General features: G+C 39.3%; 1 protein-coding gene across 3 annotated transcripts in view; it reads right to left on the bottom strand.

The window, feature by feature from the left end:
- The window catches only part of JARID2 (jumonji and AT-rich interaction domain containing 2), a 225,360-nt gene that overhangs the window by 40,084 nt on the left and 170,837 nt on the right, over positions 1-14,439 (bottom strand). For all 3 annotated transcript variants that reach the window (XM_086740168.1, XM_086740167.1, XM_086740169.1), the window contains 2 exons: positions 11,446-11,622; positions 573-802 (listed from right to left, as the gene is read on the bottom strand). In XM_086740168.1, the coding sequence (XP_086596294.1) occupies positions 573-802; positions 11,446-11,622 (407 nt within the window). The remainder of the gene's footprint in view (positions 1-572; positions 803-11,445; positions 11,623-14,439) is intronic.

Genomic DNA, 14,439 nt, shown 5'->3' with positions numbered 1-14,439 from the left:
AACTCTGGATTTCTCCCCACCTGGTACGTTCACTGTGAAGGAGGCAATACCCTGGAGCACCTTCTTTATGCATCAGGCAAAATATTTTTCCCAGACTCCAAGGCTTGCGTTACCCACATGCTATACAAGACACCTGAGCATAATGTCAGCTTCTCTACAATGCCAGTGAGCCTCTAAGATAACCCGAGCAGACCAGTCGTACGCAAAAGGAGTTCATTTTTCCACGTGCTGCCAGCCTTGGCACTGTCAGCAGAGAGGCCAACAGGAGTGCCAGTCAGAAAGGTTTAAGAAACAGTGATGTGAACTTTACTCTTTCATATGTATACACTGGATAATCTAAAGACAGAGTTGTAAAGCATGCCTTATCATACTGACTTCCCATGCATGTATCACTTTTCTTTTTTCCTTCTTTCTCTCTTTCTCTCTCTTTCACTGAAAATTAACTCCCTGCTGTCTCCAGAGCATGCTTTTAAGGACTGTCATGTTCACTCTATACCAGGCAGTGGAAAATGGAGCTAGCACCTTAAAAGTCTGTGTTTCCCATGTGTCCACAGTAGAGTACAATTCATTACCTGTTTCCTTAAGTCCTGAGCCGATCTATGAAGAGTATGATGGTTGTTAGCAGTGAGCCCTTTCGTACAGGAGCCAGTGTTTGTAGTAGGATGGTGATTAGCAGCAGCCTGGTCTTTTCGGCTCTCAGCCTTGTGTTCGCTGTTCCTCTCCTTCCCTGGTGTGGCCTCTTTGCTTTTGTGTTTCTGAGCAGGTTCTTTCTCCTTCGATGATTTGCTGGACCCATTGAAAACTGAGAAGAGAAAAAATCAGACTATTCAGAAAAAAAAAACCCCACATACAAGACCAAACTCTTCATTCGAAACAACCCAACTTTGTCTGCTGTCAGTGTTGGATATTTAGTGAGAGTCTTCTGATATCCAAAGTAAAATCAATACAGAAATAGAAGCACTATTTTGCATATTTCTTTATACGAACAGATTTACTAAAGTGTTTCCTTTGCTTGTTAACAGACATTATCTTCAACATCCAAATTAAAACATACGAGGTATATTACTGTTTTGATTGACCTAAATTTAGACTTATCAGTTTGATTTTTATGTATGACAGTTTTAATTAACTTTTTGCTGTGGCAGTGAGGGAATTCTAAACATAATCTAAACAGAAAGAGGATTTATTTTTACATTAATGCAAAAGAAAGGAAACGTTCCAGGAAAAAGTATGTTTTGTTTTCATCCGGATCCAAACTGCTGAAACAAACTGACAGCAGTTTGCCTACAGCAGACAAGCTGCAAATAGAAAAAGGTACTTCTGCAAACAAAGGAAAATACTAAAACCATTTTGGAACATGTCATAAAAAGTAATGCTGGGACCTATGCTGAGTGCCCTAGCCTTTTGCTGAAGTGAAGGGATAAGAAAGCACAGAAATAAATTTTTTTATACAATAAATATTACGCAAATGTATACAAGTCTACTCAGCAAGTTTTGTTCCTGTCCCTCTGCTTAATTTATTTAAGAATAGTTACTGCTCTTTTGTTGTCAAGAAAGACGAAAAGCTGAGGTTAAAAAAAAAAGTCGCATTTCTCTGTTAGTTAATAAAAAATGTGATGAATTTATGTCAGTGCTGCCCCCTCTTCAGTGAAGCACTTGACAGAGGTCTGTGAGGCTTGTGATCCAACACCCACAACAGCAAGTGCCCTCCTGCCTTCTCTGTTCTTAGTTCTTATCCCTGCCTTTTTTGCCAATGGTTAGGAACGCATGTAAATAAGAAAATTCATAAATACTTAATAGCACAAGTATCTAAAAAGCATATTTATTATACACAACATTACATCATCTCTTTGGGAACATTAACTAAACTAATTAATTTACTGTTTTCTTGTGAAATAAAAGCCTTCTTTTGTCACTAAATATGATATATCTATGATACACAACTTTTAATCTAAATTGTGAAGCTTAGCTGTTGCTACAGATGTCCTGTAGTATTACAGTGGTAGCAGTAGCAATAGTAGTGATAATAAACAACCAACAATCCTGCTGGACAGAAGAGGGGCATCTAAGTTGCTTTTGAGTAGACATCTACTTCCAAATCTTCTCAACCACCTATCTACCTTCCCACCACACCTCCACAAGCTGAAACTACAGCAAGCTGTTGACAAATTCCTTATTCAGGTCACTTACCATATTCAGTCGGTCGTAAGTGTTGAAGCAGATTAGGTAAAAAATAAAAAATTGCAATTGCTCTTCCTTCTCTCTCCCTTCCCTTTTGCATAAATTGAGTAAGAACAAGAGAAAAGCCATCGGCAGCGAAGTCACTGCAAATTCCCCCACAGCTACGTCACTCCTGAGCTAAGGAGCAACGGGCACTGCCCCAGCCAGCCAAGGATTTCTCAGTGATTTCAGTGAAAGTCGCGTAACCTCCGTGTCTCGTTTCCAGTGATGGAACTGATAATAATTGCCAACCTCTCTCAGGGAGTTCATGACAATACATTTATCCTCCTTTGCAAGGAGTTCTCGGATCAGATGGAAGGCGCTACAGATGCACGAAGCATGACTATTTATTTTTAATAAGACATAGCACAAACAACCGATGGCAGCTTCATTAATATGTATTTCATCACTGCGAGTGATATTTTCCTTCGGAGGGAATAAATTGTATATACTGATCTGCTCATACGGAAATGTTAAGTCAGAGAGATTAGTTTTCTGTATTCAGTTCCTACTTTACAAACCCAAAATCACTAAAACAGAAAACACAGTCAAAAAGCCAAATTGTGCACTTTTATGGTTCACAAAAAAAAAAACAAACAACCCACCCTAGTGAACATGAGACAAGGTATATTTTATATGCAACAGCTCATTAATTTTAAGCGTCGTGGGAACCCTGCCAGTTTTACCCTCTGAGTAATTATCTTTTGTCTTAATTTGTAAGATTCTTGAAAGGGCGAAGAGAGAAATGGGAGAGAAAAAATTTCAGTCTCACAGGAAATGCTTAAAAAGCTTAAAGCCTGAAAACACAATAAAAAAGGAGAGACACGGATGCAAAACAGTCAAGCTGTCTCTAGTTAAAAAGCAGACAGTATCAGTTTCTATAAAAATCAGTGTTTGTTTCTTCCGGCATCTAGAATATTGTTATATCCAGCTAGACAGGTATAAAAACCTTTCTGTACTAGTGAGTTCAACAAAATTCACAAACATACTATGTGAATAAGTATCAAAATGTTAACTTGATATAATTACAAAACACTATCACAAGCCAAGCATTTAAGGAGGGGGGGAAAAAAAAAAATCCCCTGGACTATGATTTTGCTCCCATCTGAGTAAAAATGTAGAAGTTATTTATTTAGACAATAAATAAGCTATTTAGTAGTACATAGGATTATATTCTGGCCCTAACAGCTCATAAGACAGTTCGGTGAAAAGATGAAATCGCCAGGAAAGACCGAAAAGCCCGCCAAGAAATCTCATTCTTGAAGAGTCATTGATAAGAAGACAGAAAGATCCACTTCTCAAAGGGAAGAAAATAATAAAATCCCGAAAAGCCCAGAACTCTACATTAAATATTACTGAGACCAAATCTGATTTAACAATAAAATTATTACTAATTCTTTCGTGTCTTCTTATGCAGCAAATTGCATTCTCCTTCATGTCTGCCAGCTCGTCAATATTTCTGAGGCACTCAGAAAAGCAGAAAAGGTGTACCTTCTGCTTTCCTAAGCCCAGATACAGGCAAGTCCCAGCCACAATCTCCCGTACTAGCAATAACTCTGACACACGCAATATCCAATGTTCTGCTCCCCGTTCGTTTTTTTTTTCCTTGTGAAAGAGCAGTCAATACACGTTTCATCCTTGAAGCAATAATTTCATTTTAAAACAGTAAGACAGAAAAAACAGTCCAACCCACACGAGTGGTGAAACTCACATTATTAAAGCAGAAATCTTTTGTAGTCTTGAATTATTATTATTTTATGCTACCTTAACCAGCTCTATATCTCTATATTTCTATTATACACTTAAAGGTAAGAGCACTACTAACAAATAATTAAAAGTGCAAGTAAATTATTAGTGTTCAGACACTTCAAATAGAATAAACGGATATCCTTTTATCCATATCTATCTGAATGCTCCTTCTCAAAATGTCACATCCTCCAAAGCAATTATTATTATTATCAAGCTGAAACAATAAGAGTCCCAGAGCGAAATACTTGCGGGTCTTTTGGTTAGCAGTGATGATCAAGTGCAGAGAAACGGAACCACTACATTCAAACCTCACAAGCACTGGGGGTTTTGAAACCACCGATATAATTTACGACAGCAGAGCAAAACCTTATGGTAGGTGTGATCCCCATGGATGCATCACAGCGCTCTCTGCATCGGGGGAACTAGACCCTGGGTACCAATATTCACCCAGGATTGCATACAGGGACTTCGGGGTATTTCATTTGAACCTGTGATAAAGAATCCCTACACAAACCAATGTAAACTGTGCAAACTGCTCGTGTACTAGGTGCAGCTGAAATAATGGCCAAAAACAATTTTGATCAAGTAAAGCCACAGATGTGCTCAATTACTACAGATTAACTCAGCATTTACTACAGGAACTGACACTGTAGTGAGCAATAAACGTTTATTGTGCTTTCAGCAATTTTCTGAAGTATTCCTACAACTTAATTTGCACACAAATATTTTATAGGATACATCCAGCCAGCCATTCAGAAGCCAATTTATATTATGTACAACAACCAGGCTTTCAGTGCGTACGGAGCAGAATTACTGGACTGGGTTCAGCCTACTGCTGACTCCATGGGCACAGCTTTCTCTCCCAAGCCCTCCTGGAGATTATTCTTGCACCGGATATGTTTTATACCTGAAATAACAGGGGAGTCTGTTCCAGGGACAGCAGAGTACTGATGTATGAATCCTTTTGCTTTACGCCAGTCTCATGGGCCATACATGCACACACACGCCACATGTTGCAGAGTTCGTGTCACGTAAAGCAAGTGATTGTGCATTCTTAAAACTATTCAAAACAAAAAGGGAAGATAAAGAGTGAAAGGGAGAAGTTTTGTTTTTAGAAGGAGAAAAGGGAGCCATGCCAATGTTGTGAACTCGAGCAAGCTATTCCAATGCAAACCTCATGTTTTACATAGATCATGTTTGGGAAGAGATGTAATATTAATCAACTTTCTGGCATTAAGTATCCGTTATTGTACAAAAACATTCCAGCTCTGGCTTTAATTCAGTTTTAAGTCACTGTGAAAACATTTATGTGGCTCTCAAACTGCCTTAAAGGACCCAGACAATAATTCTTTTCCCCTCCCAGAGGAACTAAAACAATGATCTACTTCCATAAAACAGAGTATTTTAATACTGCTGATTGTTTTCCTTAAGTGTTGGGTATGTTCAGACTTCTATAAACCATTTACACAGACAGAAGCTGTCTTCTGCAGCGTCCCAACATGATCTACCTACTCAGGGTCAGTGGTAAAGGTGTACTTCAGGAGAAAAGGACATCACAACATTACATGAAAACATGTGGCACTACTTGTTTCCACACTTGTCCAGACCTAACCCACTGCTATGCAATTTGTCAGTGGACAACTCTGCAAGAAAATTTCCATAACTGCATGCTAACAGAAGTCAAACAGGAAAATAATGGCAGGTAGCACTGAATTTCTTTCTGACACTATCAATAACACAGCTCAAAACCCTACGCGCACAGGAATATATTGGGCAACTGAGAGGAGCATTATTGGTATGAGACACCATGCCACCGTTGGCAAAAATTCAATATCAAGTGTCTTGTCTTAGCACAAATTCATTACTCTCACCTAACCATTACGACACAAACAACAGCAAAAGGGTCACTCGCTAACCAGCAAGTCCATACAAGAAGTGTCTATCTGTTATCACAAGTCTCTCATCAGGATAACAATTCCATTTTTTTTGAGCAACTTCCAGCTCCCCTATTCTTCTCCACAGGTCATACATTTAGCTACTGAAAATCCACAAATCCCCAAATGTGTTGTGCCTGATTTGCATATTTAAATATGTAAATTACTGCAAAACGGGTAATTTTCATGTTACATATTTTTGCAGAAAAATTAAATGTGCAAAAACGTTTATTGCAACAATTACTGGTTCCATGGTATTTCAACAAAAGGCTGTAAATCATCAAAATAATTGCCTACCCATTAACTATTGTAGCACTCTGCCTGAAATTTTCTCGTTCTGCATTTTAGCTGGATGCAGAAAATATTTTTCTTCTGAATGTTTACCTCTTCAGGATTAATTTCACTGAAAAAGCTGCATGAGCCTAAGACTCCATCTTATGCACCCCTCACAAATGTCGAATTTAATTAAAAGCAAAACTAAATAAGGAATTGCAATCACAATCTTACAACACTCTCAAATGGTAATATCTGTAAAAGATATGCCATTTAAGCCCAAGATGTACAAACACTGTATTGCAATATATCCTGAAATAAGAAAAAAAAAAAAACTCTATAATCTTTTCCTGCATCATCTTTGTTACCACACATGTAAGGAAATTACTCTGCTAAATTATCCATTGCAAGTTGAGAAGTAAAACATTCTTCTGGTAAGCAAGAAGACAGCACTAAAGCAGAGTATAGTATTTCTAGCAATGCTTGTTTACTACGCACTACTGCCAGATCTGTTTTGAAATTTGAGCCCCAAGAAAAAAAGTATCTATACAATTTTCTCCCCTGCTCATTTCAGGCAAAAGGCATACTAAACAGTTTTTATCTGATCACGTTAACAAAACACAGTATGGACCAGTAACTGCTTCTGACCCAGTAGGTTTTCTGGCACACTGGAGTTGGTTTGCTCCAGCTAAGGAAAAAAAACCAAAAAAAACCAAACCAACTCTCTTTCATTAAGAAGTCTGGTTATAAATAATGATGGCTAACTACGTTTTGCTAAATGTAAATTAGAACTTCAATGTCTATCTCAGGTGTTTGAAGTCAAATACGACATTCCCAGGTACGCTGACCCAAATGTGCACCTCTCTCCACCTCTGAACTGGTGTGCTGGTATGAGAAATACCTAATCCTGCAATCACCCTTCTTGAGGAAATTAGCCAATCATTATTAGAGGAACTGTAGCCTGCTGCGCGCAATTTCAGAGGTGCCTCCGCAACTGTATCTGTGTACGCTGCTCCTCCTGAGGCCCTTTTCCAGTCTACAAGCCCTTTCAAGTAGAGTGACGCCTGTCCCCTTTTGCTCTTGTGATGGGATCAATAACCCAACAACTCCCTAACTGCATATTCCAGCTCCCGATCCCAGCCTGCCTAACAAAACTCTTGGCAGCTGCAAACATTTCCCTTCAGAAGCCTGCGAAGAAAACCTTCCATTGTGCCACAGAATGAAATCAAAGTAGGATTTATTTAGTTGTGAGGAATACAAAGAATTAGTTTTAAAGAAACAGAGAACTAAGCCCACCCTCCTACTCAGAATTTCCTCTGAGCAGCGGGGAGATGTAATTTAGACTCGATACCTCCCTGTCCCCCAGGGAAGCAGAGTACATCTTGCTTGTAGAGAACCTGCTTTCCCTGCACATCAGCCCGCAGCAGCTGATGACTGACGCCCTCCTCCCTTTGCATAAGGTTAATTTTCTAATAGATCGATGTCTCTCCATCTCCTCCTCCGTGCTGGCAAGATGCCCTGTCATCCAGGCTGTGGTTGAGAAGTTCCTCCCCACACCTGGCAGCTACACTGAAGAAAAAACATATTGTTTAAGCCAATGCTCCTGCCTGCTTCTTCGACCGAATTCCTTGTGTTCAATGCCGTGTAACAGCCTCGGATAGATGGATGGTCATTTGAGATGCATACAAAATGTAAGCTGGAAAATAAGCATATCCATCTGAGCAGCACGCAGGCATCCTGTGGCCTGATGTTCTGGATCTAAACACTGAGAATTCTGGGGTTATTACACCCACATTCAAAAGGGTCAGTAATAGGGCTGCAATTACAACACATGCATTCGAAACCCTGCTCTATCTGCTGCAATATGCAGCACCACATCATCCCTAATTTTCCATATGTTAATTTTGCAATTCACCACAAACTTACTTAGAAGGTCTGAAGTTAAAAGGGAACTATGTTCTATATTCCAACTAAATGTTCATATGGCTTGTTTGCTGGGAAAATATCCTTTTGAAGTCAGTAGCTATATGGAAAAGAAGTGATTCAGTTGATTAGTTTATGGCCTTTCACTGTTTTAACCCTGATATAAATCCTAACTGAATTAAAATAATTCTGATCAGGACCAAAATTCCACATCAAGTTTTAGAAAACTTCTAAAATCTCCCCCTCCTCAAAAGATATATATAATTAAAAGCACAAATATCTGTCAATTTTATTGCTGAATTTGTCAGAAAAATTATTAATGGTATTTTGCAGAAGAGGTAAGACTAGATGACCTCCTGTGGTCTTCTCTAACAGGAATTAATCCATGGCATGTACTGTGAGATCATACCTTAATCCATAAGCAAGTAAGAACCACTCACACATTGTACTACAAGAGAACTGTTCTCTTGTAGTACAAAAACTGAAAGTCTTTAGACGGTATCTTCTCTTAGTGAGAACTGTTCAATCTAAGTTTAAGTACGCTGAACAAGACAGTGATGGGAAGAGTTACATGTAGAACATCCCGTATGACATGAGAGATACCTACCCAGAACTGATACTAGTTTCTAACCAGGACACAAAGCACCACTAATGACATGCAAGCCTTTATCTGCTGCTAACTTACCTTAACATATGTCAGCCCCGGCCTAATCAGCTAAGTTTGACAATGACATGAAACCAATTTTTAAGAGCACAGCTCTACCACTTTCTCTCATAGCAACTACAGCAATATCTTAGAAAACTGATTAATTGCAAGACTATCACTCGTGCCTGTACCAAGATACTGCACAAAGGAAAGACCTGTACATTGTTACATTTTCCTTTTTCACGCTTCTATGAATGTGGGGCATAAACACTTCTGCCAAACATCTTGCTCTGCTCTTTAACAGTTGGTACGTGTGCAGCGCATCAGAAGTACTAAGAAAGAAAGATGACAAGGCATAGGTAACAATCTCATGCTTTAAATCTATCTGTGTAAGGTTGGAAGGCAACAAGTCAGTTGAACTAATTATTTCAATTTGTGCAGCAAGATATGCCACGTGTTAGATGTGCTAGATTCATACTTAGATGTGTTAGATTCATACTTAGGCATTTTTGATTGAGTTAGCTGTCCAAAAGGTGGCTCAACAGGCTAGGTTATAACAAATACTTTGGTGTGCAACCCTAATAATGCCCCGTATTGGCATCAGAAGAGGATATTGACAAATTACTTCGCCCAGGAAAGCTGTTCTGGCCCCACTTAGTAGAAAGCAATCATTTGACACTGTCTAATGACATTAATCAAGCTCTGAACCTTTGTTGTTGTATGTCATAGCAAATGCTTAGCATTTTCAGGTCCAAAGTGCTTGACTACACATTGTGTATTAAAAACAAAAGACTTTAATTCATTAAAAATAGACTCTCACGCTAGATTAAGTTCATTTGCTGCACCCGTCCCTGGTCTGCCTTTATGTGTGGTCTCATTTAAAACAGACACACACGAACCAGAACCTACTTTATTCACAGGAAACAAAAATACTATTGGCTGTCAACCAAAATAACAGACATTGAAAAATGGGAATACCCTTGGGTAAGGAAATTTTAATTAAAAAAAGAAGAAGGAAAAAAAAAAGAAATTACAATGATGAAGAAGAAGAAACTGCCTTCTCTGGGAATTCCTGTTTCATCACCTTTGTCAAAACATCTCACAATGTCTCCTATGTATTTTATAAAGGTCTTTTGCAGATCTATTAAAGCAGCAGCTTCATTTATGCTCACTCTGTATCTCTGCTCAATCTGTATTTATAAAGATTATAAAGCCATTAGATGGCTCATTAAGTTTGCCTTTACTTACCCCCAATTAAGATTTCAGGTGTCTCTGGTTTTGAGCTAATTTCAAAGTGGTTGCCACCTGGGACATTCTCAAGGAACATGATCAGCTCCTTTTGTAACGATATATCACATTTAGAACTCTAAGGCAGCAGGTCTGTTATGTGCAAACTCATTTTTCATACGTAGAGCTTTGTGTCTGTTATTTTGGGAAGTTTATTTAGAAATCAATGCAAAGTGCCAAGTTTTGATCCACGGCTTTTACAGTGTTAAAGCTCCTGCTCACAGCTGACAGTCGAAATGCTACTAGGCGTAACGTCCCCTTGCGCTTCTCCACAAATAGTTCACAAAAAAGAGTTTTTGAGCTTGGGTGTACAATAAAAAAACAGATTCAGACATAGTCATGACAAATAGTTTTGCTATATGTAACAAAGGCGCCCTTTATAGAAAACTCTTCTTTGAAAAGGAGAGATGAGGACCAGCACAGTGAAGTAATCGAGATCTACTAATCTCTTCTTCAAAGCAGAGAAGAGCACAAAAGAACAAAAAAAAAAAGCAGGCACAGGTCACAACCATCTCTTAAAAAGTGTGCTGTAGAGAGACCTTCCTCTCAGTCCTCCTACTAAGAGGAGGAGAGCTGAATGGGCAGTCATCAGAAGGAAAGATTTTAATGGTAAACTAACACTGAGGAAGGGAACAGAGAGCACAGGCTCCATTTTGAAATTATGTCAGGCAGAGAAGGCACAGAGTTGTTGTGACACAGGAGGTCTTGCTTGAGAGAGAACCACATCACACATGACTTTGGCAGTGGAGCATTACAGCAGGCTCAGAAAATTTTCAGCTTTTAGGTCTTCCACTTTACACTAGGTGATGTTGCAACATATACTGATCCATTTAAGAAGATACGGCACAAGGACATTGTGACAGAAACACTGTGTAATACATGCAACTTTTGTTGATTTGCAAAGAAATAACTGTCTTGAAAAAGCTTCTTCTATAAAATCTTTCAAACAACATGAATGCATTATCTAAACCTACTGCAGTTGAATCAATATTGCACATGAGAAATAAATTCTTGCCCATCACGTTTTGATAACACTTATGAATGCTTATATTTAACTTTGATAAAAATCAAATTATTCTAGATTAAACACCAGCCTCAAAAAAGCCAGAGAGAGTGTGACTGTGTCTATACAGACATGTGTGTATAACTCCAGTATACATGTGTGCATGTGTGTATGTGTATGCACACACACATATTTAATTCCAGCCTTGCAGTTACAGTTCTACCATAGATGGAGTTCAGATCATCAGCAGAAATAGATGAAAGCAAAAGATGCTAACACTACATCTCACTCCATTTTCCCACTATGACCTTTTTCACTCAGATTCAAGAGGATGAACAAGGATTAAGCACATTCAGTTCATAAATTTATTTACTAGGCAGTGCAGGAGAAAAGCACTATCTAGGACCTACCTTGCCCGTTTGGTACATGTTTATGCGTTTTTCCTTTCCTGGGAGTTGACTGGCATGATGATGAAGCATTGTTTGTGGCTGTTTTTGCGTCCTCTGTCTCCTCCTCCTCCTCCTCTTCATCCTCGTCATCCTGAGAGCTTCCAAAATATACCATGTTGCTGGGCAGGGCTGGAGAACCTGTTCATTATAAAGAAATAGCTCATTAGCATCATTACATTCACTTACTGCACTAGCCATACTGATCATAACCTACTTCAGTGTTATGCATAGCAAGGGAGGAGGGGGATCCAGAGCTGGAAGGTCACACTAGTGCATGACTAACTGCAAGTTTTTTATTTATGAATTTTTACCAACAAGATACGTATGTGCTTGAAAAGCAGGGTCCTCCCACCCCCCGCACATTCTATTCATACTTTACACAAACAGTCTTGCTACAGACCCTAATTAATAGCTTTGTGTATCCAGAAAAGGACTAATGCACATGCTGAATTTCAACTGCGTGCTTAAGTGCCTTACTGAAGTCTTAACACACAAAGTAGAAGCTTACAGCTTTTCCAAACAGAAGAAAAAAGAGCATTTTCAAAACAATCTGCACCCCAGTAATATTTTAATGTTATTATTACAATAAAATATTAGTATTTAAACTTTGCAATGCTTTGCAGACCTCTACAGTAACATACACAACGTTTTGCAGTATTCTGGTTCAGTTTTAAACAAAAATCAAGATGCTTAAATTTGCCTAGCAGGTCCCTGGTAAAGGAGAGAAAAGAGCAAAGGTCCCTCGATTCCCTGTGTGCTGCTCTTGCGGATATTGGTTCTCATCTCTTGCTTACTTCCCACGATGCTCCCCCTAACCTGCCTTGTTTGCGCAAAGGAACGATACAACATGCAATTCAGTAACAAAGAAGTGAGGATTCAAAAGTTTAACAACATAGGTTTGTAATTTACCTGTAACTCTTGCAAAAAATTTCTTTTCTGTGTGTCATGCAGCAGTGTATTCGTTTCCCTGCACTGCACCAGGACACGTGGCATGACCGTAGCAATCTAATAACTAATTTTAAACATACAAATACTGCTGACAACTAATGGACACTTTCTCTTATGCCCAGTTTTAGTTTCTACTTCAAAATAAGTCTTTTGTCTATCCCCTGGAGGGACAGGCGCCCTAGGAGCCTTCTACTTACTTACAAAGAGATTTTTTTTTTGTAAAGAAGGGGAAAAAATAGAAAGTAAATAGAAGTGGAGAATGGGACTCATCGCTTCAATTATTTTCCTGTAGCTAAATAAACAAAGGACCAAGTGAGCTGGGCTACAGACCAACACCACAAGGTACTGGCTATTTGGCTGATGCTTCCTTAGGAAACACTTCTGGCTTCAAGCTCTTCAGAACAGGAATTCTATTTTTTGTTTGGTTTTGAGCTGTTGCTGTTGCCATTGCCAACAACTAACTAAAGCTTCTTTTTTGGTTGCGTATTTTCTGCTCCCACCAGGTTTGTAGAAAATACTATAAAAACTACATTTGAATGAATGAATTTGAATATCTAAATATGGCATAAAACCCGGGATGGGCTGTTTCCGCAATGAATCATCCTTTCCTAAGTGTTTTGGTTGGGATGGAGTAAATTTTCTTCATTGTAGTTTGTACGGTGCTATGTTTTGGATTTGTGACCAAAACGTTGTTGATAACACTGGGATAATGTAGCTATTGCTGAGCAGTCCTTGCAGAACACCAGGGATTTTTTTTTTTTCCCGTGTCTCACGCTGCCTTGCCAGCGAGGCTGGGGGTGCACAAGAAGCTGGAAGGGGACACAGCCAGGACAGCTGACCCCAGGTGACCAAAGGGATAGCCCATACCATTTGACATTGTGCTCAGCAATAAAAGCTGGGAGAAGAAAGAGGAAGGACGGGCTTTCAGAGTTACAGCATTTATCTTCCCAAGTAACCATTAGGTGTGATGGAGCCCTGCTTTCCTAGAGATGGCTCAACGCTGCCTGCCTCTGGGAAATAGTGAATGAATTCCCCCTTTTGCTTTGCTTCTGCTCGCCACTTTTGTGTTACCTTTTAAATCATCCTTATCTCAACTCTCAAAAGAGTTTTTGCACTCTTACCCTTTCAATTCTCTCCCCCCGTCCCACTGAGGGGGGGAAGCAAGTGAGTGGCTGCGTGGGGCTTAGCCCCCACCTGTAAAGACCTTTGCTCCTGATCTCTACAATGGCCCCTTTGGGACTGCAGCTGCCTTGGGGAGAAGCAGAGAGAAACTCCGCACTGGCACACCATGCTGTGCATCTGTGGTAGCCCTGGGATAGCTAGGGGCAACACTGCAGCAGCACCTACAGCATGAAGATTCTTCCCCTCAAAATAACGCATGTATCAATCCATCCAACCTAGATACAAAAGTATGGACACATATGGTTATCCTAGAGGGAAAGCATTTTGCATGCCACAGCTTTCATACTTAGATAGACTAATGATCAAATTAAGACTGCTGACATATTCCAAGGCATGGGAACTGTAGCAACTTACAGAAACAAAAACCTTCACATTTTTTATGCAAGTCCAGAACTTTTTGGCACACTTTAAGCAATCAACCATGGTACGTAAGAGGTGCTGAGAGGCAAATTAATTCTTCTCCTTGGAGAGGAGCCTTAAGTCTCAACAGTGACTAACTAGAAGACTCCAAAACAGTTACTCTAAGACAGTGCTGCCTGAAAAATAAATTGTCTTTTTTCTTCCATCTAGGTACCCAAGTCTGTGGTAAGGATTCAGAAGCTCTTAGCTCTGCAAGTCTGTACTGTGCATCAGTTCTAATTAGGATCCGAAGTCTGGCACCATCAGTGCATTAATGCACTGACAAATGACGGCAGTAAAAGAAACTTACCGTTAGGAACTCTCAAAATTAGATTCAAACACAGACTAAAATCTCTCTATTATAATTAGAGAAATAATCAGAAATTTTATTCTTCTGAGACACTAAAATAGGAGACCAGATATAAT

Source organism: Chlamydotis macqueenii, chromosome 2 (genome assembly GCF_036417535.1).
Source record: "Chlamydotis macqueenii isolate bChlMac1 chromosome 2, bChlMac1.mat, whole genome shotgun sequence".
In the NCBI taxonomy this organism is placed as follows: Eukaryota; Metazoa; Chordata; class Aves; order Otidiformes; family Otididae; genus Chlamydotis; species Chlamydotis macqueenii.
The sequence above is the reverse complement of the archived record's forward strand: the minus strand, read 5'-3'. Positions and strand labels throughout refer to the sequence as shown.